Source organism: Mytilus californianus, unplaced genomic scaffold (genome assembly GCF_021869535.1).
Source record: "Mytilus californianus isolate M0D057914Y unplaced genomic scaffold, xbMytCali1.0.p SCAF_4, whole genome shotgun sequence".
NCBI lineage: Eukaryota > Metazoa > Mollusca > Bivalvia > Mytilida > Mytilidae > Mytilus > Mytilus californianus.
Genome location: NW_026262690.1, coordinates 95,428,428 through 95,456,424, shown reverse-complemented (window position 1 = coordinate 95,456,424; position 27,997 = coordinate 95,428,428). Strand labels below are relative to the sequence as shown.

General features: G+C 31.8%; 2 protein-coding genes across 3 annotated transcripts in view; one reads left to right on the top strand and one right to left on the bottom strand.

The window, feature by feature from the left end:
* The window catches only part of LOC127698851 (apoptosis-resistant E3 ubiquitin protein ligase 1-like), a 232,153-nt gene that overhangs the window by 52,071 nt on the left and 152,085 nt on the right, over positions 1-27,997 (top strand). The window lies entirely within an intron of this gene.
* LOC127698860 (uncharacterized) lies at positions 587-26,004 on the bottom strand. 2 transcript variants are annotated; one of them, XM_052202559.1, is made up of 9 exons: positions 25,424-26,004; positions 16,441-16,528; positions 12,635-12,819; positions 9,975-10,102; positions 8,964-9,145; positions 7,616-7,714; positions 5,643-5,794; positions 4,022-5,043; positions 587-903 (listed from the first exon to the last, which is right to left on the bottom strand). In XM_052202559.1, exons 1-9 carry the CDS (start codon positions 25,551-25,553, stop codon positions 649-651), a joined length of 2,241 nt encoding a protein of 746 aa, XP_052058519.1. In that variant the 5' UTR covers positions 25,554-26,004; the 3' UTR covers positions 587-648. The 2 variants fall into 2 exon arrangements, with proteins under 2 accessions (XP_052058519.1, XP_052058520.1); XM_052202560.1 differs by lacking the exons at positions 12,635-12,819; positions 16,441-16,528; positions 25,424-26,004 and adding an exon at positions 10,896-11,193.

The window sequence follows — 27,997 nt, the reverse complement described above, 5'->3', positions numbered from 1 at the left end:
TTTTAACCTTATTTTACATGATTTCCAAAGCATCAGTAAATACAGGTGAGCGACACATGCTCTTGAGAGCCTCTAGTTTTAATGACGTTTGGCTAAATAATGCAAGATTGATAATTATACGGCAAGGATTCTTCTTTAAAGAAGTTATTCCAAATGAATATTTATCTTTTGTAACAAAACGCCCAAAGGATACAAATGTAAAAAAATAAGAATTTTGGAGTAAACATCTAAAATTTCTACCCCATTTATCTCTTAATGTAACACATGAAGGTATATTTCTCATAATATGTTTGAATTGATCAGGTAAAAAATTGCTTGTATGCAACTTTTGTTAAGAAAATCAGTCGGATCAAAAAAACTGTATATATATCGTATGGTATATGAACCAAAACTGAATAAGGGCATACATACCCGGCGTTAGAAAACACTTATAGTTTCAACTGTAAGGTAGGTCAAGCAAATGTTAATAGTACTTATCATTACTTTTTATGCTGTAAATATACGAACTGATAATCTCAGTGTTGAAAGGCTAGTGATACAGTACACGAACATGTTTTACCACTCGGCCTGATACAATTAAACGAAATATATTTTAAATCTATTTAATTTTCTGTCTATAATAAGCCATATTTTTGTATATAAACAACTCTAATGTGTAATGCTAGTCGCTCGCGGCAATCGTCTAGACGATGCCCTACTGCCAGATTCGCTACTCCTTGCCATACGTATTGGCCGTGGAGGAAGCATGGCAGATGTGTCCAGTTTTTCATCACGTGAGATTACATAATGTCTGACATGGTGATGCTCGCCACTATGGGAATCGGTTTTACCATCACACTGTTTAGTCCTTACATAGACAGTTCCGCCAGGTCGTGGTACTTTCAACTCAAATGCGTTTTCCTCCTAGAAAAGATATTAGAAAATAAATGCAACAAACCACAAAAAAAACCCAGTTTATAAAAATTGATAAAAGCATTGCAAAACTTTTTAGATTTTTTGGTTTACAATGCTCTTCAACTTCATAACTGATTTGGTTTACCAACTTTTTTATGCCAGCACAACTAACAACTCGTCTTTAAGCAAAACGCGCGTCTACCGCCAATTTCTTCAGCTTCGTATCTTTGAGGAGCACCCTTCACTACCACATGTCGAAACTTGTTGGGCTTTTCATCAAGAAGGTGTGCAAGACTAATATAATGGCATATTTTCTGGGAATTTACTATGAAAGAAATGATTACCCTTCAAGACCACTCGAGATTACTCTTGGTATATAGTTTTCTATGTAGTGTTTCGTAAACTGTTGTTCGTCTCTCGTTTTTTCGTTTGTTTTTGTTTTTATTGTGCCTTTGGTATGTTCTGCATAACAGGAGATGCTTACCCTATCGACGCACCGTCTTGCTCCTTTTGCAATTCCCTCGGTTTTTGTTTGTTACCATGGTTTGTTTCATGTAAATCGAGTTTCGAGATTTGAACATCGGTAAACTACTGTCGCCTTTGTCTTATTTTTTCTTCTACTAGCTTATACGACTTTGGAATCGGCAGATTATGCATTAACAACCGGATATATCTACCCTTTCGATGCTTGGAGTTGTGATTCTGGCTTTTTTTACCCCTACCTGTCATTTTATAACCGTACCGAAACAAGGCTATATCACCGTCATATTTTGCAGTACTAGTATAATAAACATGTCATTTCCCCCTTAATAAATCAAGCAAAACGTACAATTCTTAAATCTATATAAATTAAAGTAGGAGAGAACCACCAAATAAGCATTGAAATAACCTTCTTCTTTACTTACAAGAAAAATGCAGATGACAATATAAGAAAAAGCCAGACACTATATCATGTTTAATGAAACACAAAACCAAATTAATATCAGGTATCTGGAACGACGAAAATATTCTGTTTTGCGTCTCTTGTATAGTGGGGCAGTATATGTGAAATAACGGGAATTATAGAAATAACAAAACAACAACAAAAAATAATAACAACAATAAACGAGTTGACTGTAAGGATAAGCTTTTGTTATTTGATGATACAAATAAGTTTATAATTTAAATTCCTAGCAATAAATCAATACATTAAAACAAGAATGAACAACAAAAAATGGAAAAACTCCAAACTAAGTATTTTTATTCTGTAAGTTAAGATTTAAGCAACTGGGAGGACTCTCGAACGTTTATGAAACTTTGCATGTAAACAGAGCATATGGTACACAATCCAAATATATAAAATTTGAAATCTGTGTTATTGAAATAGAATAATTTGATTTAGCCATTTCTAGAAAACCGGTTGGACAAAGGTTGAAAAAATGGTATGTATTTGTAGGAAACTTTTGTTGCACAATTCTATTGTTAACACCGTCTTTGATTTGCTATATAAACCAATTGCATGCGTTTATATGCAAAATCGAAAAAATAAAACTCGCCGTATGATACCGTCATGCTTATATTGGCGTTTTCTGTTTTGTGCGAGCTGTACACACGAGTCGACTACATACTTTAATAATGGTAACAAATCTTACACACATCATGACTTTGACGACCTCCCAGGGCTTTCAAAATAAATAAATAGATTAATTTTTCAAATGCAAGCATTTCGACGTCCTATATTTGCATAAAAAATTTCATAAAATCCACTAGGTATATCATATAAGCACCTCTTGCGTTCAGAATTTAGAGTTTATGGCAGATCAATTTAATCAGTTTGCGTTGTTTTTAGTTTTTTATATAAAAATAAGAAGATGTGGTATGATTGCCAATGATACAACTCTCCACAAGAGATCAAATGACATAGAAGTTTACAATTATAGGTCACCGTACGGCATTCAACAATGAGCAAAACCCATACCGCATATTGAGCTATAAAAGGCCCCGAAATGACAAAAATGTAAAACAATGCAAACGAGAATACCAGCGGCATGATTTATATACAAAACAAATATGATATATACAGCAACAACCAACAACCACAGAATTACAGAATCTTGACTTGGGACAGGTTTGTGTACTGTTGTCTTGTCGTTTTTCGTATACAATGGCGTTGTCAGTTTTTCCTCATCTTATAAGTTTTGAATTTTCCCTTGGTATCTTCCCCTCTTTTTTTGTCTGCACTCGGACGATTTAGAGATTGGCAAATTGCAAGGACTCTTGTCTAACGTTTCAGACCTTTTGTTTATCTGTCGGATTTTTTTCCAGATTTTTGTATCTTTGGGTTGTTTTACATTGACGTATATATAACCATATCGGATATTCTCCTTTTATTCAGAGAAGAAACAATTTGGAATATAATGCACTAACAACGATAGACCAGATGCGACATCAGATAATTAATGCACAATCCTTCTTTCAATTCCAGGTCATATCAATAAGTTTGTACTCAATTGATACTCAAAGAGCCTGTGCACCTGTGATCTAACACTTAGAACATACCTTTTCAAACTAATGATTAGTATTAATATCTAATCATCTATGATTGGCCTGCTTTTATAAATGCATTAAAGTTGAATAAGCATGTAATCAATAATATATAAGCTAAAAGTGTTAATGTATACATCCACTTCAAACATATTCAGTTCTAATGATACACAGGTATTACGAAATTGAAATTTTAACGTCAACATTCCCACAACCAAATGCATTAGAAGTGTCAATTTGACATTTGATTTGTACTCTCAGAGGTGGATAGCATAATGTATGTTATAAGTTTGGTTTAATATTACACCTTGATATTTTTTTGATAGAAAAGTAATTTAGCTAAAGACATTATTAGAAAAAAATATTTTACTTTACAATACTAACTCCCCGTTAATGGTACTACGATATTTTAAACATGATTTGAGGGCATGGCTTATTGCTTTTTAATGGTATATGAAATTAATGGTTATAGAAATAAGGAGATGTGGGATGATTGCCAATGATATTGCTTGTATTGAGTGGAAAACTACTGTATGTACATGTATATGATACAGATTTCAGCAAACACTTATGAATTGCTATAAAGCAAATTATTATGAATTACCTCTCTCTCATCTTTGATATAAAAGCGTTTTAGTTCTGCTAACAAAGGAGGACCTCTTGTAGTACTTGTAAACTGTGAGCAGAAATCTTTCAGTCTATCTTCTAGTGTTCTTAGATTGCTATCACTCGTTTCAAAATCGAAAAAATCGTCATTAGATAAACCATCTACCGTCGATTCTGTTCCATGGTCGGTTTGTTTCATATAATTTCTAAGTTCTTCTTTAGCTGATAGTGTGCATATAACATTGGAACGTGCTTCAGACTTTTCATGTTGTATTTGGTCCATTTGTTCGAATATTTGTGGTGAGTCGAAAGGTTTGGAAACATTGGTTGTGAATTCGCCATCTACTTCTGTGATAAAGAAACCGGTACTCCTTTCAGTGGCTGTTTTGGGTCTTTTTGTGGTACGTTCCTTTGGTCTTTCTGTACCTTTAATGCCTAAAGCCGTTCCAGGTCGAACGAAAGATCTTACTATTGTTGTTTCATGGCTGACTGGTACGTGTAAAAGTTCATTTTCTGCGTCCATTCTTTTTAACTGTTTGAGACTCCTTGGTATGGTTCTACGTTTTCTTACAGGATGCAAGCGTTCAGTAAGTTTTTTACTTTGTTCCATGTGTTTAGCCTTTCGTGCTGACATTTTCCGATAATACAAAGAATCTGGCACATAAGGTTCTATCAAAGGTCCTTTGCCTTGAAGAAATAATTCAATTAAAGTTTCCATGATCTTTGATTTATCTGTAGATACTGGTTTTCGTTGGTATTTTGACTCTGGTCTTTTTGGCAGTTTTTCATTCAACTTCTTTAAGGCACATTTAAGAAAAGGAATTTGGTCTCCTTTGTATGCATAAAGTCTATAATACATTTTTTGGGCTGCAGTTTGGCACATTTTTATGACTGTTTGTTGATTTTTCTTGGCAACTAGACGATCGTAATTTTTGGCATCCAGTACCATAGCAACAGTGTTTGCAGTACACGTTACCGTACTATAATTTGTTTCTAAATCAAGCACCATTTCTAAGTCACCTAATTAACCAAATTAAACAATTAGTGACATGCATAGAACATGTAATTTCAAATTTCCCTGAACTGTTTATGCCAAGAAGCAAATTTAAGTTGGAAAGAAATAAAATGAGACAACATGATGATTGATAAATAAATAAATCCTGTTTACCTTTTATCAAGGATTTTGCTTAAACCAACATTATATGTAAATTAACATGCACTAATTTTTACATCTAAAACATCTTAAGTATTTTGTGATAAAAATGTATTATATTCTTTGAAAGTATAATAAAATAATGAAAAAAGCTTTTGTTGAACTTGTCAACCAAACGTTTAATCTCGTGGTGTAATAAATTTGCTGTTTAACGGCACTAACAGAACTCTCGATAAAGTTTCAAAAAAAAAAATAATAGATTATGTCACGATGAAAACAAATACAAGGACAATGTTAACAGACCGGGCAAAACGGATGCCTCCGATATTTAGAATATGCTGAAATTCTGGTTTTTTTTACTAAACAGTGTTGGGTAAGTAAGGTCAAGGCAAGTTTGGTAGACAAGCCAAATTAACAAAACAGTGGAAGAAATTTAAATAGTATACTGTTCTATCGTAAAGCATACCTATAAGATCATTTTCCTCTATAGAACAAAGTTCTATTCTACTTTGGTTTCTATGTCTCTCCGCTGCAGCATATCCTTCCTTCCGTCGAATTTTGATCTGTTCCTGTGTCAGATCTTTTTCTTTCTTTTGTACCAGTTTATTATAATTTTCTCTGTAAAATATTTTTTAAAACTATAACACCTATCTATAACACGTACACAGAATAAACTAAGGGACATTCGAATCAATTCAGTAGGTATGCCAAATCAATTACAAAGTTGAAAGCATTAAAAACCACTTATTCCATAATATTTTGCCAAATACGGATAAGGTTTTTTGAGTACGAAGATCTAAGTGTTTCGAATGATTTAACATTTTATGAAACAGCATATTTATAGAAAAAAATATGGCATTTGTGATAGTCAGGAAACTCTAGCCTTTGCTAGTCTTGTGTGTGTTTTTTTTAGGTCTTTCCACTTTTCGTGGAAAGACCTTTTGCTTTTGTTCTGATTATTTTTTATTCTTCTGCCGTCTGAGATGCTTTTTTGTTTTAAGTCATATCGAAAGGATATTTGGCCAATGATGTCGTACAGTGATGGGGATTTCCCAATTTACCCTGTGTAACCGAACAGTTATTCTTATAGGAGTTATCTCCCTGCATCCCCTTTTTCTTGTTATCTTTATTTCTCTGAAACCGTAAAAGATATCAACAAACTTTTTTCACCAAATGTTCATCTACTCTAAAGAATGTTTTGGATAAGTTTAACCGAAGTGATTTGATCACATCTTATGAGAGTTATTTCCCTTTGAAAATTAAACATAAGTGATGTGTTGAAAAAATTCATACAGCATAAGTCATAGAGGCCTAAAGTCTTTTGATATGAAGTCCTTGGTCCATTTGGAGGAAATTGAGGTCAAGGTCAAAGGTCAAGGCCATGTTCTAATTTTGAATTTTGCTTGTTATCTTTATTCAAAAGAAACCGTAACAGTTAATGCTATGATGTGTTTGCCAAATAATTGTTTACGATAGGGCGCAACTTCAACCCATTTAAGTCGAAGTGTTTTGGTCACCCCTTATAAGAGTTTTCTCCCCTTATGTATTTGAAATCAGTATTACTCCTCAACCATACAAGTGAATGACCTGGGATGTTTTGATTTGAGATCACTGACCTATGACCTTGAAATTGAGATCTTTGCTAAAAATTTATAATGGTTAATTATAAAACCATTAGTTCTTTTGCATTTGGGTTTTAGACATTTGACCTTATAAAAGGTTAACCGGAAGTGACATAATTTCAACCGGAAGTAGCCTTTTTCATACCAATTCAATGAAAAAGTAACTAGAAATCTTATATTCTTAAAATTAGTTTGAAGTAACAAATTATATGAACCAGAAATGACATTTTATTTTTTTAAATTTAATTCTTTAGTGTGGCGTCTTTTTCGCTGAACTAGTATACATTATTCTTTAGGGACCAGCTTAAGGCCCCTCCTTTCCGGGTGAGTGATTTTCTCGCTGCGTTGAAGACCTATTGGTGGCCTTCGGCTGTTTTCTGGTATTTGGTCGGGTAGTAGTCTCTTTGACATGTTTCTATTTTCTATTCTTTATGTCAGAACAGAAATGCTGACTACTGGAAATACGTATACCCTTGGGAATGAAACGTCCACCAGCATTCCCATTGACTTAGTTATTATAAAAACATCAGTCGTATGAGTTAATGTGCGTTTCGTCTACAGCAGAATTGAAAACCCCAACTTGTTATGACCGAGATTGGTATTTCTTGGGGGAAGAAAAATCCTAGTGTTTCCAATGATTTTAATATTTTATGAATGTTATAATGCTATTTCATGTCAGCACAGTAGTACTTAAACAGTAACATCAAACGATGCTTTTTGCTTCGTTTAATTCTTTCATTTCCTTTCTACTAGTTGCAGTACGCATTACTATCACCTTAATTTAAACAAGGACATGATCTATAAAACTTTATCCTACCTCCCAAGTTCAGCTGCTACCGCGTTTACATCTAGTTTCATTAACTGCGGGTACTGTTGATGATGTAGTGCAGGTTGGACAGTTGATTTGGCTTGACCACTAAAAATAAATGATAAGGTACAACCACAGATCAATCCAAATTCCATTTCAATTGAACTGACTGTTCTTGAACACAAATTAAAGTTTATCAAAATGTATTCTGCAATCAGCACAGGAGGAAACAGTGTTCACCAAAAAAAAATTATACTACAATAACAGAACTAATAAGATGTATACGTATTCTTTAACAATAGTTTAATTACAGGTCAAAACGTTTTGTGTATTCTGTTTCCCAAAGACAAAGGCCACTATCTGCTACACTACTGAACCACTTGCCATGAACACTGAATTTCGTTTTATAAGAAGATAATGATTTTCTTCCCTTTCAAAACCAAAGTGAACGGATTGCATTTACTGGTAATTTTGTAAATAATGTCTATGCGGCACACGAAAACGGTTTTGACATACTTTAATTTACCCATAGAAATATTCGGTAACGGCTTTAATGGAAAGAGAAAAACTTAATGTTCCCATTTTGGAGTTGTTTGTTGGCAATCATGTCACATCTCCTTATTTTTTATATAAATACATTTTAATTGACAAAAAGGCTCTGGATATATATATATATATAGCAATAAACCGATATAGTAAAGTATTCACACTATAGGATATGGGTTTAAAATTAAGTTAAATCGTGCACTAAAAAATGCACATGCTTTTTAATCATCCTATAAAGTCACTGTCTGGAATTTTGATTGTAAAACTTTTAAAATGAAATGATAAATTAATTGATATGGGTTCAGTTAAATCTCATACTATGTAAATTTAAAAAGGAACTATCATCTCTGATTAGTATATTCAAGTAACGTGATTTAATTTCGTAACTAAGAAATACAGACACAAGTCTACAGTCATAAATAGGTGTTAAAATTGTATTCAGAGCAATTCAAAGAGATGAATATAAACAATACAGATGTAGACAATTCTATATGTGAACATAAAAAGGGAGAGGTCTTATATTGTAAATGTTACCTGTAAAATTTTTATACAAAAGAATGGAAAAAAATGAAAGACGTCAATAGATTCACAGCATGTTCAGAATATAATATAAGTATTTTATATATATAAATGCAAATGCACCATAACCACATTCACCTTAAATATAAAGTAAATAATAAGTTAAATAACATGCAATTATCCGTACATGTTAAACATGTTGCGTTTCACACTTTGACATTCGTATTTATTTTCTTCTTGAATAAGATTCATTTCAAGATGACATGTTTGCATTACTTGAACATTTATTTACCTTAGGATAAAGAAAAGACCAGAAACCGGTTCTCCTTGTCGAGCAATAACGGTACCAAAAGGGAACGTCTCTTTTCTTATGCTTAATTCCAATAACCTTTTAAATCTAGAGGTCCACGATCTGAAGAGAGGACATTTCTGTATAAAGTCTTCTCTTTCTTTATACTCTTCTTCTTGCTTTGCCTAAAATGCAAATTATATTTTAATATGGCGACTAAGAATATATTTTTTGAATGTCATATTGGACATTATCTTAAATATCTTGTACATGGACAAGAATGTAAATGCGTGATGCATTCATGACCACGCAAGTATCATAATTTTACTAAAAGTAATTTTGAGGGAACATAGAATTTTTCCATTCAGTTTAAATAGAAAGTCTTACATGAGGGTCTGGATAGGGGTCCTTCATTTCTTTATTTTCTTAGTTCTTATACAATTTTCTCTATTCTTTATTTATTTTTGCCATCATATTCTCTATTCTTAATATTTCAGCACCCCATAATTCTCTATTTTTGGGCGTTATTTTGCCCATTTGTCTCTATTCTGTATTTTGTTTGCCCTTTATTCTGCACCTTTTATCCATAGTTCTCTATTCTGTAAACCCCATCCAGACCATATTATATATATTAAATAACGTACTAAAACAGTAACATCCTATGCTTTTTCGTTATTTGCTTTACTTTTTGTTATAAGTGTTTAATTACGTAATATGCAAACAAAATCGCCACTTTATTCTAGCGACGTGACACAGAATATATATTTTCAATTTTCATGTGCAAATAACCTCAACTTGAGTACTTTTTATTTGAAAAAAAAATATTAACTATTTATTACCCGTTTATTACTTCCATCAAATTTCATTTTAAATGTCAAAATAATTATATCATTTAATCTAAAAGAAATATTTTTTTAATGCGCTTTCTAATTTGAAATTGACGCACGTCGTATTTACACAATGCAAGTTGTATTTCACAAATTGAAACAAGGTTTTATTTCAAACAAGTATTACCTTCATAGATCTATTAAATAACTCCCTGCTAACAACCAAGAGATCAGTTTCCTCATCGGCAATGACCGTAGCATTCCTTACAGCATCCTCACTCATCAGGGCTACTTCACCAAAACTCTTTCCTGCCTCTGTATATAAAATTAAATCATTTATATTCTGCTCAGGGATCCATACCAACGAACAGACGTAAACATCCACACAAAATCTTATTGTATCATCTAATAACTTGAACGGCTTACTGGGTAGATAAATTTAATATTTTGATTGAAATTTCTATATATATTATCTCTTGATATATCATCAATAGAATGAGTAATTTTATTATTTCCAGTATGTTATCAAGTGTATTGAATTTTTATACAGATAGTTAACTTGTTCAGAAATCCGAAAACTTTTGTAATTGGATTGGAATGGGACATATATAATCACAGTATAAAAGGAATTACATAAAAATATTAACTTTATTTCTCTTGATAGAAGATGTAATTTCTTTTTTTCTGAACTAAAAATACCTTATGGAATTAAAAAAAGATTTAATAGAACTATAATTCAATACATTGTGTAATTAAAAAACGATCTAAAACGGCTACGTAAGGGTACATTAGGAAACACATGTGAAATAAATTAAACACGGGTTTATGTAGTTGAAATAATGGGCCTTCGCGTGCTCAGGCCTTGTTGCACGTAACGATGACAGCAATGTTTAGCCTACACACCAAGTTCATGCTCTTTATTCATATAAATCATGAAGCATATTTTAAAAATGCCTTAATAATTTTCCTTTACACAAGTGTTTTATAATGGGAAGAGGGGGATGTTGTATATTAATTCATGACATAAATCCCTGCACGCACTAGACAGAAGAAAAAACAAACAAACGCGATACTGAATATTTCAAGCGTATTATTTTAGTCTACTTACCACATTCATGCTCTGTATTATTATAAATCATAAAGCATATTTCCAGTAAAAATGCCTTGATAATTTTCCTTTTCAAAAGTGTTTTATAATGCAGAATGGGGATGTTGTATTTAAATTCACGACATAAATTCCTTTCACGCACTTGACAGAACTCAAAACAATGACAGCGTTTTATTGTATACTGAACATTTCAAGTGTATTACGATATCTAGCAGCGAATCATTAACTTTATTGCTTTATTTAATGGTTAATTTATTACGACTTTCAAGAAATAGATTTTTGGTCATTACAGACCGTCATGATCATTGCACATTAAATCAATTGATTTAAATAAAAGAACAGCAAACCATGTTTTGTTGTTTTCTGTTGTTTTTTTTTTTATTTCTGTATTTGTTCGCTTTAGGTGTTTAAGGTTTAGTTTTGGCAGCATCTAATACGAAACTTTATTGAAAAGCACGTTATGCCCATATTGGCAAATGGCTTACAACAAACAAAAATATACATATATATATAATACAATAATACAATAATACATTACTGAAGTAATATTTCGTTTTTTAAGGCGGTACTGGTCTTAGCGATTTTATCTATGTATTCATAATCAATTTCATATGGTATTGTTTAAATAAAAGGGTCTTTTCTTATTTGTTGATTAATAATAAATTTGCGCCTGGTGTGCAAAACTTGAATTCTGGTATCTATGATGATGAGTTTGTTTATACTCAGGAAAGAAATTAAATTTATCTTCTGAGACGTTACAATGTATACGGATATACATTTGCTCATTTCAGCATATTCATTCATCAGAAGCGATTGTCAAAAATTGGGACATCCAAACAAAGTCATGTTTTATACATACGCTACATAGTTTTAAAATACCTTTAGAAAGCCATAAAAAGCTAGAATTTAAAGATGAATTGGGGTGTGTGCAATTATTTCCTCGTTCACGACAACTGTCACTGAATATGTTGTATACGTGCATATCGGATTTCCACCTGTGTGTCATGAGCAAGGCTGTCATTTATAGTATAGTAAACACTTTTCCTTTTATGAATCCTTTTATTTTATCTTTTTAAATTGTATCTTTCCCCGTAAATTAAAGTTGCGCACCAAAACGATTAATTCATGTAACAAAGGCAAGACGTATGGTCCATTTCCCCTGTATTTATTTCACGCACTGGGCAATAATGAGGAAGTTGTTAACGCCTACCGAAATTTTGAAATTAGAGTTAAGATAAATAACATTAAAAAATCAACAACTTTACATATATATTCAAGAAATCAATAGGTTATTTAGTGCGGAAACTTGTTCAACCGATTGTTGACGACGTTTTTGACACAATAATGTAAATTTTACATGTTTTTGCAAAATTTGCATTAAGAGAATCCTTAACAAATGCATTTATAATTTGGTAGCTTTTTAGAAATACTACAATATGTTGTCCTACACTGAAAGTGCACCAATTATGCTGTAATATTGTGAATTTTAGTAAAGACTGATTTTTTTTTAATACCACTAGTGTAAAAACAATTCAGTGGAATTGGTCCTTCTTGTTAAAAGGAAAACGTTTATGATCTGTCGATCTAATGTTAAAGTGTAGAGGACAAAACTGTAACCGTATCGGGGAAGCTATGTTCGGCAAATAAAGGTATATCAATATGTTCGAGAATTCTTCAAGATGCGCTTGGGAATTTCATGAATCTACAGTTGTAACAGAAAAAAAACATCTTTTTCTCACCGTAGTGTAGAATAAATTTTCCGTATTTCTTCCTATCCAATGTCTTCTTTTTTCCACTCTCTTCTTCGATCATCTTTTCAATTATTTCTTTCTCTGACATTTCCTCTACCACTGCAACATTTTCCTCGTCAGATTTCACCGTATCGATGTAAACGGATGTCGTCCCAGTAAGCATAATGAAAAACCTGAGAATTTCAACATGTTCTTCTCATAAATTTCATAAGTAATGACTTACATAGAGGTCTCTAAATGTATTTATATATTTTGATAACTTAATATATTGAAAGCGTTTATATTTTTCTTTTTTGTTTGGTGTCAGAAATGGGAATTTGTTGATACAAATTAATGGCTTTTTGGAAAACATGATTGGTTTTAGGTGAAAAGAAAATGTTTAACCTAGGTACCTTATAATTAAATGACAAAGTACCAGTACAAACATGATCAACGTGCATTTTGTTTTCTTTATTCTGAATTTCTCGTACTTTAAAAATACTAAGAAGCATATAATTTTCCCCTAAAGGTATGATTACGTCAAGTAAATTGCTAAGACATATGACGCTTGCTAAATTATTCATGTAAATAGAATATATTGCAAAAAGGATACTTTATTATTTTATTATTTCCTATCATTAGTTTTCTTTTCATTTTAAGTGTAAAACGTATTATTATGCGGATGCAATATCTTGTTCAAATTCAAAATCAATTCATAATCAAGCATACAAATCAAAACATAGATTTTTTTTTTGTGTATTCATAATTAACAGATTTTGTTAACAATTCGGTTCAGCGTAAATTTGTTAAAATACGATTATTTAAGAATAAAATCCTTACGACCGAAAATTTGGTTAACACTTAACGCTCACCTAGCAAAGTTATGCAACAATTAAACAATTAGCAATAGTGGCAGCCATCTTTCAATTAATTAAATTATTTGCAAGTCTTGGTTTGCTCATCATTTATAGACAATTACTCTCATAGTTTGCAGATTTATTCTTTATAGTTTACATTTTACTTTTGAAGGTAATAGCCAGAAATGCAAATGTTGGTAAAAAAAAATCGTGATTCAAGGGCAATAACTCCTATAAGGGGTCGTTTGACGATTCGTTCATGTCAAGGTATGCTTTCCTTATCTTACTGGTCATTTTTGATGCTACAGCCTCTTCAAAGACGGATTCAGGGGTGTCACCGGGTACACGTGACAACCGCTGAGGTTGGCAAAAAAATGCAAAATATAGAATATAATTTGAATTTTGATTTATTTTCCAAATAGTCCAACTTGTCATTCTACTTCCAATACAATAGTTTTACCTTAAGGCAAAACATGTAATTTGACATGTATTTTTATCCAATAAATTTATATTTACCGACCGTTAATTGCTAATTCGATTCCATTGATGTGGAGGTATGAACATGAAGAGTCAATTTTCAATTTAATTTATTAATAATTAAACGTTATATTTCCAGGTTTTTCCCGATCATTATTTTTTTTTGCCAACGCGATGTCAAAATCCGTTTTTTTTTTGGTCATTTGTTCTAATTATAATCAGCATCCTGAATCCTATACCACATCCTTTATAAATTTCTTTCAAATTTTGGGTTTTCATAAAAATAAGAAGATGTGGTATGATTGCCAATGAAACAACTCTCCACCAGAGACTCAATGACGTAGAAGTTAGCAACTATAGATCACCGTAAGGCTTTCAATAATGAGTAAATCCCATACCACATAATAAGCTATAAAAGGCCAAGAAATGACAAACGTAAAACAATTCAAACGAGAAACATAACGGCCTGATCTATGTAAAAACAATAAGCGGGAAAAAATATGATATATAACAACAAAACGACAACCACCGAATAAAGGACAGGCACTAAAGGAGTTTGGCGCTTCAAAACGTGATTGCGGGTGCCCAACACTCCTATTACCTGGGACAGTAGTGTAACGGCACAACAAAAGAACAAACTACATAAATCAAATGAACTTGAATGGCTTAACTAATCAGACCGATACAAAGCACAAAAACAACTAAAAAACAAATTTTTTACGCGTTTTCTTCAGGAAAAAACACAAATCAGTCCAAATCTAAATACCAACGAATCTTAATGGACACAGCATGTAATGCATGGCTCAAAAAACTGAAACTGTTGATTATTACAATTTTGACATGTAAATGGATTAGCACTGATGTAATTATGTTATTATTTACACTAAGACCTTGATATGATCGTTCATACGTTGCTTGCAGGTCAGTCACAGGCACAATTGAAAATATTTTTGTAATGAAAAATGGTAAAATAGGAGTTTTTGTTCGAGGATTCCACGACTCCCAGTCATTTCCACGTAGATACATGGTCTGACTTTTGTGGATAGGAATTTGTCTTTCGGTCAAAGATTCGGCCAAAAGAATTTGTTCCTGTAAATTTTATATAAAATTTATAAGAGTTAAACTGAAACCTTAAGCGAACTAAACATTATTGTTATACACATATGGCAATGTACATTCACGGTACTACAATCTGCCGATACCTATATTTTGGCATCGCACAAGGTCATGTTTTTCTCGGACTGTTAGTGACGTCTCTCAACTAAATCCATTGGATGTTGGATGTGTACTCATTGATATTTTGGTCTTATATACCACATTTTTTATATTAGTTATCGACTATGAACTAGCTGTCAGTAACTGCGAGTACTCTCAGATCTGTACTTTGTATATAGAAGATGTGGTATGAGTGCCAATGAGACAACTCTCCTTCCAAGTCAAAATTTATAAAAGTAAACCATTATAGGTCAAAGTACGGTCTTCAACACGGAGCCTTGGCTCACACCGAACAGCAAGCTATAAAGGGCTCCAAAAATTACTAGTGTAAAACCATTCAAACGGGAAAACCAACGGTCTAATCTATATAAAAAACGAGAAACGAGAAACACTTATGAACCACATCAACAAACGACAACTACTGAACATCAGATTCCTGACTTAGGACAGGTGCAAACAATTGCAGCGGGTTTAAACGTTTTAATGGTACCAAACCTTCACCCTTATCTGAAACAATAGTGTAACATCACAACATAGAAAGACACACTATAAAATATCAATTGAAATGGCTTAACTCAATCAAAAGACATATTTACACCAGTGAACATACACTGAACAAATAAATCTGATCTATGATACAATGTAAATACAAAATAAATAAACTAAGGGAAGAATAATTAAAGTAACATGTTATACCGCTGTGAAATGTTAAACAATTTAAGAAAAACAATATGTTTGTGTCTTTTTTGTTGTGAGGGATGTAGAAATACCCCGTCACGTCCAGTCTGTGTTTTGTTTAGATGTTTTTTTCTGCTTTGTATCGATCTGATGAGTTAAGCCCTTTTCAAATGATTTTATAGTTTGTTCTCATGTTGTACTGTAACTCAACTGTCCCAGCTTAGGGGAGGTAACCCGGTTGGTGCCTTCGAACATGTTTAACTCCACCACATTTTTTATGTGCCTGTCCCAAAGTCAAGAGCCTGTTGTTGAGTGGTTATCGTTGGTCCATGTCTGTCATATTTGTTTTTTGTAAATTTTTGTGTTATAAATTACTAGTAGGCGTTAGTTTTTTTTTCAATTGCATTGTTTCATACTTTTCATGTCGGGGCCTTTCATAGCCGACTATACGGTATGGGTTTTCTCATTGTTGAAGACCGTACGGTTGACTATAAGTTCTTACATCCACATCATTTGATCTTTCAAATTGGTGGATAGTTGTCTCATTGGCAATCATACCACATCTCCTTATTTTTAGATACGACGTACCTGTCACCTGTGTCGCCTTGCTTGATAACAACATCATCTCGACAAGCCTTCAGGTAATCACAGTTCCTAATCACATCCGTCAAGACAGCTGAAACAAAGTATTATTCAAGTAGCATGCTTAAACAACAAAAATCACAATACCACAATAATGGTTTTCTTATTTTGAATCATTACTCCTGTATATGTTGTCTAAGCCAGTTATTAGTTTGACTGGCAATTCATCCCTTATCTTCGTGATATATGTGATCGTTTTTGTACCAGTAATCACTGATTGAAAATTATAGAAGATTTGATTAGACCACGTCAATTTGAATCTCATTTTTGACCCTGAGGGAGTATTGGCCTTAATACTCGTTTAGTACCGAATTAAAGGATTTTTTGTGTTGATGAAACAATGCAGCAAACAAAGTCAAAATACATGATAAAAGCATAATTTGTGTTGCGTTGTCCTTATCATCTATGATTTATTAAAAAGTTGACAAAAATGCCAACTTTTACTACTTTTTTTTCTTAACATTTGCACTCAGAAAACATCTTTAGCATTTATGGACCAGCAAATTATTATAAGTAATATATCAGCTTATAAATTTTTGTGAGATATGAAATTGATCCGTGTATATGTGTACACTTTCTCACTTGAATTATCTTCCTTTTAACGTTACAACTGGTTTTGTAAAGTGCATATGTTATGACTACGTATTACTAGTAATGCCGCATTTGCGGGATCCTAGTCGACCTAATCGAGACCCTCAAGTATAGTCAAGTTCGTTTACCCGCCCCCTTGCAATATTTTGAATGACAATTGTATACTAACTTCATATAAAGTAAGCATTAAAATTGCACAGGTACTTGGGGAATGGACACCCCATTTTCGATTTTATTCATGTTTTTTTTTTTTTTTAGAAAATATTCTAAATATCTTATCTTATTTGTTTTATTTTTAATGTGTTCTTGCTCTTATTTAGGAAGACTGTTGGATGTTTTAGTGAGTTGCTGTTATACTGATGTATCATTTCTACATATCATTTTTGCGTGTTCGCATTTAGTAAGGATTTGTCACCTACGAAAAATATTCAAAGATAATTCTATAAAAGACTATAACGACATGCAGGATAATGAAAAAAAAATAAAATTTATTCTCTGCTCAACACAAAAAAAAAGGTTGAAATTATAGGGTCCTATATAAAACAGTCGTTTGTACCAAGGGATGGAAACTCGTAATGGAATTGTAAATTATTATCAAAAGTTTGTTTAATCATATATGCTTCCTTCTTGTTATTTATATATGCTTGTAATACAATGTTGCTTAGAGTTTTTTTGTACAAATCATAAAAGTTGATTTATATGACAATAAAATTTTGAATTTGAATTAAAATTACTGCTATCTCCTAAAGTAAACACCCATAAAATAATTACAACATGGCAAAACACTTTTCTTTTAACTTACCACTTTAGGTTGTTTATCAATAATTGCAGAAGTCCATTAGTAGGGTCCCTAGTAAAGGACTTCTGGTAATTGGTATAGTTATAGATATCTATGGATTGAGAGCAGAACTTAAACGTCTAGTCAAAGACAATGACATTAGCGGATCACTCTCATTTTCTGCTCTCTCTCAAGGCTTTTAAATATTTGTAAAGTACACTCCAAATTAAAAAAAATGTAATAAAAGTAGAAACAATCCATTTAAAGTAATAAATGTCACGATTTGAATATATTTAATGGAAGTTTAAGCATTTAAGGTATAATTTGTTTTAAATAACTGTGAAATAATGGTTTTATTGTTTCGTAAATGTTTTGTTTGCATTAAATTTATCTGATCGGTCGACTAGATAACGATACCAAAGAACTGTATACTTTGTCTTTGATCAACTGAAATTAAAGGGTTTTTTTTTCAGGTATCACAATTTCGATCAATAGTAGTTCAAAGACTCACTTACCAAACAAGAAATGATAGAAAAATGTGCAACGGATTGATAGATTGTTGGAGGTAGATTTTTAAGGATGTACTTAGGTGAGGTTTAGGAATTTTTGTCAAATTTTCGGACTCATTGGTTTTTTTCCTACGATACAGGGTAAAATATTTTGCCCCATAACACCCATTTTTCTTTTCATATAAGACTTCAATAGCTCATAAAAGGTCATTTACCAAAATTTAAGCAGATTCTAGATTTTTTTTTCTTTCGATTTGAGACCCAAATAATACCAATGCAAATATAAGCTAACAGTCCGAGTCAGCCTTTTCCCGCCATTTTTAACAAAATTAAATATCGCGAAAAGGAGCTCCATATTTTTAGCTTATTTTGTTCCTTACTATTGTTCTTCTGACTTAAAGTATCAATTTTGAATTCTAGATTTTTTTTAATTTCACATAAGTACATCCAGTAAGTCTCTTTTTAATTATTCTCAACTTTTAAAACCCAGGACGACTTAGAGCTTGACATGTTGTGTAAGACATCTGTCTAATGTCAAGGACTGTATGTTGACCTCTATGTGTCTTTTGATTAGTCACATGTCATCAGGTTGCTGTCTAGTTGATGATTACTCCACATTTCCTTTTATTCATTTTCAACTGGACAAACGGCCGTGCAAAAGTAAAAGCAAATAAAATAATATTGGAATTATGCTAGTGATCTTTTATTTTCTTTAAACTTTTAGTATGCTAAAGTAAATTAATTAATCGAACATAGTGTATGGATTTCTAGAATCTAAATATGCGGAGTAAAAAAAGTTATGCAACAAATATTTTGTAGTTGTATGTAAATTTCGATACTAAAAAACATATCTAAAAAAAAAATAAACGACTTTTTTGTTTAACCATAGCAATAAATGTATTAACAAAAATACCGAAATCCAAGGCAAATTCAAATAAAGAGAAGTCCATAAAACTTGACAAAAACAACGCTCAACAATATCAACCAACGGAAGGGATGGAAAACAACTGTCATATTCCGGACTTGGTACAGACATTTTCCGAAGATAATGGTTGGTTAAACCTAGTTTTATAGCCAGTAAAACCTCCCACTTGTATGACCGTTGTTATAAGTGTCGTTTTGTTTTTGGTTTTTTTTACAACATTTTGTGAGTAACCGAACAGACATTAATAGAGACTAGAGTATTGTAACAAAGAAAATGAACCTAGAAATGCAATTTTTATTGGCTAAAAACAAATATTTAAAATGCAATTTTTATAATTTAAAGTTTAGTTATTTAAATATATGTTGCTAAACTTTTCATACTCAGTATATTTGTGGAAGAAAATTGGTACAGTCCTGTCAACATTCATATTTATCATAAATACGTATTTTTACTGCGTTTTAATATTACGTAAACGTGCATCGATACAGGAGTTGATTCGAATTAATTGGCACTTGAGCATCTATGAAATTTCAAGTAAACACTTTAAAAAATTGCCCTGAAAGGAAATATCAAGGCTAATTATGAATAAATAAATCTCCAAAAGACTTAAGATTGTGGTAAGATCAATGTTTAACATCTTCTGGTTGGGTGCCCTTTAAACTTGTTGTGAACGGTTTCTTGCACAAATATTTGCTGTATAATCGAATTGAAAAGCGTTAACTAGGAAGAATCGATCCATTTTATAATTTAAGCAAATATTTAACACATATACCTACTTATAGTTGAAAATTATTCTATAAATGCAACTCTTTGGTCATTGTTTATGTTAGTGGGTCCCTTCGCTATGACTAACATCAACATTGTTTTTAACTTAAGTTTTCATTATAACTTATGAAATAGCCTGATTTAAGATTTCAAAATCTTTTAAGTTTTTAGTGTGACGTTTTTTATTCATCCGATTTTTCCTTGTTTTTTTCGTCTTGTTGTTCTTCAAAATCCTATCATTTATTGCCCCTCTTCCCCATGATATTTCCTTATTTCATAAGAGTTTTGAACATGACCCCTAGTAGATCCCATATAGTTAATAAGTTTTAAATAATTTCTTCTTCATCTTTGAAGAGAAAGAGTGGTAGCACTGATAAAGTCACCATTCTTCAAATTTGCGGTTACTTATAAAAAATAATTTCGTCTCCTTTATAGAAAAGAAATCTAGAAACTACATTCCAAGACCTTGATGTTTAATTTATTTTATCTGTAATTTCTTCGAGATCTCACGGTTATATATCTAAAATTGAGAATGGAAATGGGAAATGTGTCAAAGAGACAACAACCCGACCAAAGAGCAGAAAACAGCCCAAGGCCACCAATGGGTCTTCAACACAGCGAGAAAATCCAGCACCCGGAGGCGGGCTTCAGCTGGCCCCTAAACAAACATGTTTACTAGTTCAGTGAACGTGGACGTCACACTAAACGCCGAAACATATAAATGAACTAAAACTAAAAAATCATACAAGACTAACAGCTAGTTAATTTTGGCATAACGTGTGATTTTTAAAACATACGTGTTATATTTTACTGCTCTTTTGAAAATTTTCTAATTTTAAGAGAGAGAGAGAGAGAGAGAGAGAGAGAGAGAGAGAGAGAGAGAGAGAGAGAGAGAGACTGGTCTTTATTGATAAATAAGAGACTCCTGATTGAAATTCAAACTGTCAACAAAAAATACTAATTATTACCATCTTTATCAAATTGTATTAGTGAATGAAATGTGATGTAAAATACACATAAAAATAAACACTTTAGAAAAATGGTCTATCGCATCTATGTTATCAGTACTATAAACTCTGTTTTAACATGTAACATTCTGTATTACATCAGAAAAACACTTATCCCTTAAGAAATCTAGGGTTTGAGACTAATTTTCTTTCAAGAGGAAATGGATTATCTTAGACCCAAGTAGTCCTTTTATTTAGCTTGAATCCGAGGTAATTAATATGACAGGAACCCTTAAATCAGTTTATGAAGTTGTACTTTTAAGTCTAGAAATAAGGAGATTCGGTATAGGATTGACAACGAAACAATAATCAACAGAGACCAAATGACGTGCTGGTGTCAGTTTCCAAAACTATACAACAAGGCCTTCAATCATGAACAAAACACATACCGTGTAGTTAGCTCTAAGATGCCCGACATGACAAAATGTGAAACAAATAAAACGAGAAAAGCAACGGCCTGACAAATGAAACATTTATATACGAAAAAAGGAAAGACGACAGACAGTAACCAACGACAAACACCGAATTACAGACTACTTCTGACTTGAGACAGTCACATTAAGAATGTGTCCGGGTTAAACATGTGCGTTTGCGAGCTCAACCCACCCTAACCTGGTATAGCGGTGTAACATCACAACAAAAATACCAGTGAAAATCAGTGGGAAATGGATCAACTCTGCAGATTGGCACGAACCAACATGTTTTAGAAACAATTTGTCAACAACTATCAAATACTGTTATCAGAGATATATGCCTGGTATTATAAATAGGTATCAATGTTGTTAAATTTTGACTAAAGGAGTCATCTTGCCTGAAACGAGGTAAATAATTTGGCTTGAAATTTAAAATTATTTTGTGAGTTTACATTTTTTTCAGTAACATTTATATCATAAAACTATTTGAGGTCCTAGCTGGTTATATAGCTCTTCAACTGTTTCGATTCTTATACATCCTTGACTTTCAAATATTCGGCTTAGAGCGTTCCCGATGAAGGTAAATCCAGAAAAGCGCTTCGGACGCATACAATTTATAACGTGTTTCGTTTTAATTTTTTACAGCACTCGGTTATGGCAAGCCGTTTTCGTCAAAACTATGTTTAAACCATTTTTTCGAAAAAATTACACAATGAGATTTAAGAACCTTAAATAACACACTGAGAAATCGAAATTACACACTTAGATTTTAAAATTACACACTGAGATTTAAAAATATGAAAAACACACACTGAGAATTTAAAATTACACACTGAGATTTTTAAAAGACACACTGAGATGAAATAAATTTAAAAACACACACTGAGAATTGTTAATTACACAATGAGATTTCAAAAATACACACTGAGATTAATATGCAAATTACTAATGAATATTTATGAGATGAATAATTCAGCAGATTAATATCTTGGTCTCCCGAACTCATGTCATTATAATGAAATGCGGTTCCTACAACCAACATTCGTAATAAATTTCAAGACTTAACAATTTTTATTTAGCTAACTCGTATTCATAAGTTTGCTGCCTATAATTCAGATTATTACTAACAGTATATCGGGAGTTTTGCTTAAAACTGTTTGAGCATGGTCCCTTTTCAAAAGTCTTTCAACTGTTACCCTGATTTCGCAAGGTAATCTTTTATATTTTTGTTACGTATATATGCTATAATAGGCACTTGGGGAAAAAAATCACTGCATTGTTTGTATTTTTGGAGATTGTTCCAATGTTTTCTTATAATTTTAATAAAGTTTTACCATTTGGTTATATTTTGTAATGAAAGTAAGTGGGTATTTTTCTTGTTCTTTTGGTCTTTAATAACGTAGTTTTTCTATACGTTGTATTTTTAATGTTTTTTATAAAACATTTAGCGCCAAATTGAAGGACTAACGAGTTCTGTCCCCTAATTGTCTTAAGCTTGTAATAGATTCAGGTTAACGGTATGCTAATAAGATATGTGCGCATAAAAAGTGCACACAAATTTCAGTGTGTAATTTTAAATTCTCAGTGTGTAATTTCAAATTCTCAGTGTGTGTTTTTCAGTTTATTTCATCTCAGTGTGTCTTTTTGAAATCTCATTGTGTAATTTTCAATTCTCAGTGTGTAATTTTCAATTCTCAGTGTGTGTTTTTCATTTTTTGTAATCTCAGTGCGTTTTTATGAAATCTCAGTGTGTAAATTTTAATTCTCAATGTGTGTTTTTAGGTTTTTTAATCTCAGTGTGTTTTTTTTTAATTCTCAGTGTGTTTTTTTTTTTAATTCTCAGTGTTTAAATTTTTCGAAAAATGGTTTAAACATAGTTTTGACGAGAACGGCTTGCCATACTCGGTCGATACCTCTGCTGGTGGACTATCAGTCCCCGAGGGTATCATCCGTTCAGTAGTCTGACATGATTTATAACAAACCTGTCTAAAGTAGTCCGTTTATAAATTTTGAAATTAATAAGAAACTAAGGTTTCAACTCCCTCAGGCAAAATTGACCTTAGATGGATTTGGCTATTTTTTAGGTCCTTTTCAGTTATATAGCTCTTCAACTGTTCCGATTCTTATACATCCTTGGCTTTCAAATATTCGGTTTTGAGCGTTCCTGCTGAAGGCAAATCCAGAAAAGCGCTTCGGACGCATACAATTTATAACGTGTTTTTTTTCATTTTTTGAGCATTGTCTTCAGAAGAAGCCTATAATGTCTTCCAAGATGGAAACGTTTGTGCACCAAAGAATTTGTACTTGGGAAATCTTAAAAAAATTCACATGAACAATATAGGTATCTATTTACAAACGACGAAATGAAATATATTTTTCTCTGTTTAAATTCCTAACAATAACTCCGTTTCTATAATTTGTTCGACTTAATTGTAAATTTCAGATAAATGGCAAATATATTTTTGGTTGTCCAAGAGACTGCTTAATATCAATCACTGCACCGACATTAATCTATGATACATCTTTTATATTTCTTTTTTTCAATTTTATTACCTTTGTTGTCTGTACGTTAGCTATAATTAAGTTGAATATACGTTTTGGTCCATCTCTCACACATCAAAGTGGTTTTCAATGTGATATTACTAAATACAAATTGTTTACACTTGGGGCACTATGACCTTTGACATACGTCTATGTGACTTTGGTTAATTTTTGTGTTTAGAGTAATGTATCTGATAGCCATTACGATATCATAAGTGTTTCAAGTCATTATTTAACATTCGGTTCCTCTAGTACAGCATAAAGTATTTCCGGTATTTTGCTCGATTTAATGCTAGAGCCACTCTGGTTATTTCACTTTGAATTTAATATGAATAGAATTATATTTTCCTAATCCCGTCCTCGTATCTTCGATTGTGAATCATAGGCACTTGTCTCAGAAAAAAAATTCCTATATACCTTATATTAAGGTTTATAGGAATTCTTTTTTCTGAGACAAGTGCCTGTGTTGTGAATTCATCGAATACATACACACCATGAACTACACGACTTGTGCCACAAATGGACTGAGGTCAACCCCAGTTTTTTTTCAATTGCCCAGTCATTAGTTTTCTATGTAGTGTTTTGTGAGCTTAATTGTTTGTCTTTTCGTTGTCTTATGTTTTTGCAATGATATTTTTCGTATTCTATATACAATGTATATTTGTTTCATGACAGCTTATATATATAGTGGCAGATATATTGTCGATGTATTTCAGTTTCTTAGAGGATATGTTTGCTTCCATATCAATTTGAAATCGAAAAATAAGCAATTCCACTTTGACGATAACCCTACCATTTTTATAGATTACTTATCAGTACCACTCTTTAGAGTTATAAAAAATACAATTTACATTTTTTAACAGTTTATTTAGGAACCCTCATAATGTTTATTTCAGACAAAAGTATATGGCATCCATATAAAATATATCGCATTTATCAAGGTCTTTCCCATACGTCTGGAAAGACCTTATTGTTTTTCTAATTTTTATCTAGACATTGTTAAAGCTCTCTCTCTCTCTCTCTCTCTCTCGCTCTCTCTCTCTCTCTCTCTCTCTATAAAAAAACACATTTGACAGTTTGTTTTAAATTTGATTCTAAAACAAGTGCAACTGGCATTTGCTACTGAACTTAAGGCGCTTGAAAGGTTAAAATATTTAACAAATTTAACAAATTGAACAATCAACTACTTCATTAGAATCCAGAGTTTGAAAACAGAAAGAAAGAAAAAAGAAACGAGATGAACGAAAAACGTCCAAATATAGAGATTGGTATAGTGTTTATCGGCCTCGTAATCAAAAAAAAGAGAAGCATATTTTCAATTTTGAAATTAAAATAAAAGATAAAAATTGTATTTATAAAAATATTTCAAAATCTACTTCGAAAATGCTACAAATACTTACTATTATCCAGATCCTTTAGTAAATCACTTTTCCGTCTAAGCCAAGGTAAAACAACTTGTATGTCGCTCTCTCTCCTCAAAGAAGGTTTCTTTGAGATCAATTCCACAACCCGATGCTGAAGCTGCGCCATCCCAGCAGAATGATCCAGTCAATATTTTAGATAGTCTGATTATTGAATGTTTATACGTTAGAATAAAACTAATCCATTAAAAATCCATTAAATATGTTAAACTATCATTTTCCCTTAAGTTTATTTTGAAAATAAATATCTAATCACAGGATAGCTTTTCTAATATCTATAAACAAAGCACTTCACAGTCTATTCGTGAAGTGAAATTTTCTACCCTTTAAAGATCTGTTAACATTTCTTAATACGAGATCAGGTACGGAAGTTTTAAAACAAATATAGTATTGTGTTTGCTCTTCAGATTGGGGTGTGCTTTTACCATGGAAAGAAAAAAATATACCACAACCGCGCACCGGGTTGAGAGTGGTGCGTAACAATCGAAACCTGCATCTAAACGGTGAGAAAAGGATACACGTTTTGACATTTAAATGCAACAAAAGTATGAATTATTTTTCAATCACATTTACAAATTCACCAACAGGGAGTCATCGAATATACAATGAAATCGAAGGTCTTACATTGATATAGCATGTAATTATAGAAAAACTTTAATACGGGAATGTCAACTTTCAAAATATCAATACCTTTAAATGAGAACACATGTCATATTACAAATCCATTTCAATGAAAGGTAAATAATTGTTTAAATTGGAAATAGAAATGATAAGTGGAAAGTAGAAACCTCATTCACGCCTCTTTCTGTTTCATTTTTCTTCTCAAATTACGCATGGCTACTCAAAAAACTAAATTAGCTTAACGGTATTTTCACAATAAATACAAAGATATCAAATATGATAAATTTCATTTTAAACCAGTTTATTGGTTTTCTTGTCAGATTATCTATTAAAAATTGGTATCCGTTAAAACGAATTCCATTTTTCCATAAACATTTCATGCAATAAAAATTTGAACATTTACAAATTTATATAAGATCAAAGAACATATTTTACTTATCTTGCATGAAGCTTTTTCATACAAATTCGGGTATTCAATTTTGAGCTGACAAAAGGCTCTCTTGAATATTTCAATCAAGAAAATTTAATGTTACAAATATATGAATATTGTTATAATGATTTTCAAATATTCGACTTTTCAAGACGGACTTTTAGGTAGCATTTGGACAGTACATTGAGTTTAAGCCAGGTCATACCAAAAACTGTCAAAATTTAAGATTTTTGAAACGTAGAGATGCCGAAAAAGAAGGACCAGCAAACAATTGTTTTCCTTGAATATTATTCTATTTTTGAAAGTGCGTAAAAATTGGGGTATGGATACTAAGACACACTATATATTCCTTCTCTTGCCTAGTAAGCGAGTGAATATAATAAAATAATTATACTCCCAATGTCTCCAAAACTTGAAAAGGTGAATTTAATTTTTTTTTCATGGAAACGTAATGGTACGCTTATAAATAAATAAATACGGCAATAAAATGTATAAACAGTTTACGACTAAACTCAATAAAGATCCGTCTAAATCCGTTTATTTGAAAAAAATTTATTACACTAAAACGATTTCTCGTTTCTTATTGTCAAGTTTTTTGTGGACATTGATACTTTTTTAGCCTCTTCTGCAATAAAAATAATCTATGTACATGCATAACTGGTAAATTATTAAGGCAATGATTCCGTTACCAAATTAGATTTTTTCAAAGAAACAAATAATTGGTAAGGAAGATTGACTGTACTTGTAGAAATCTTAAAAAAGAGTAGAAAGGGATGTCACATCCCAATCTTTGGCTCACCTCCTTTAATATAGGAGTAACTGTCTAAATTTGTATTCTTAGGCTATTATCTTGAAAGCCATAATATCAAAAGACTGCAAAAAAAGAAAAAGACGAAATGATCAGCTTACAATAATCTACAACTAATTCGATAAGACCAAAATCGTAAGTCGATTCCTTATAGAAGTTATTGCACATAAATGACAAGTTTAACTATTCTTTACGAATTTGTCTATTATCTTGAAAGCTGTTATAGATAGAAACAAAATATTACAGCAAAATGACTACTAAAACAAAATTTACAAATATGTCACGATAACCAAAATTGTCAGAGCGACTCCTTATGAGGACTCTCAGGAAGTTAAGTTTTAACTAATGGGATTATCCTCTTGAAAAAAAGATTATTTATTTATCTTATTTATACATTTTATGTGTTAGTGTTAATCCTCTTTGTGCGTACTTGCACATGAGGCCACAACGCGACTCCTTATATTACCCTTCAATTGCAAGTGTTACTAATTTTTAGAATTTTTATCATAGTTTCGTGATTATCTTGACAAATTTAATAGAAAGAGAGAAATTTTAGGCAGCAAAAGTGATCAGATAGACAAGATATCTACAAGTCAGTCATGTGGCGGAAATTGTCAGTTAACTTCGTATCCTTTTCATGATGATTTTTACCCATTTTTGCGTTTGTGGTAAAAAAAACTAAAGTAGATACAGA

What these genes read in the sequence shown, in the direction of transcription:
- LOC127698860 (XM_052202559.1), bottom strand. Translation starts at nt 25,553, where the DNA reads ATGGCGCAGCTTCAGCATCGGGTTGTGGAATTGATCTCAAAGAAACCT. An exon ending in AAAATTTATTCTACACTACG is followed by an intron (nt 10,103 to 12,634) that starts GTGAGAAAAAGA and finishes TTTTATATACAG; the next exon opens with AGGCAGGAAAGAGTTTTGGT. An exon ending in GTAGCAGCTGAACTTGGGAG is followed by an intron (nt 5,795 to 7,615) that starts GTAGGATAAAGT and finishes AATATTTTACAG; the next exon opens with AGAAAATTATAATAAACTGG.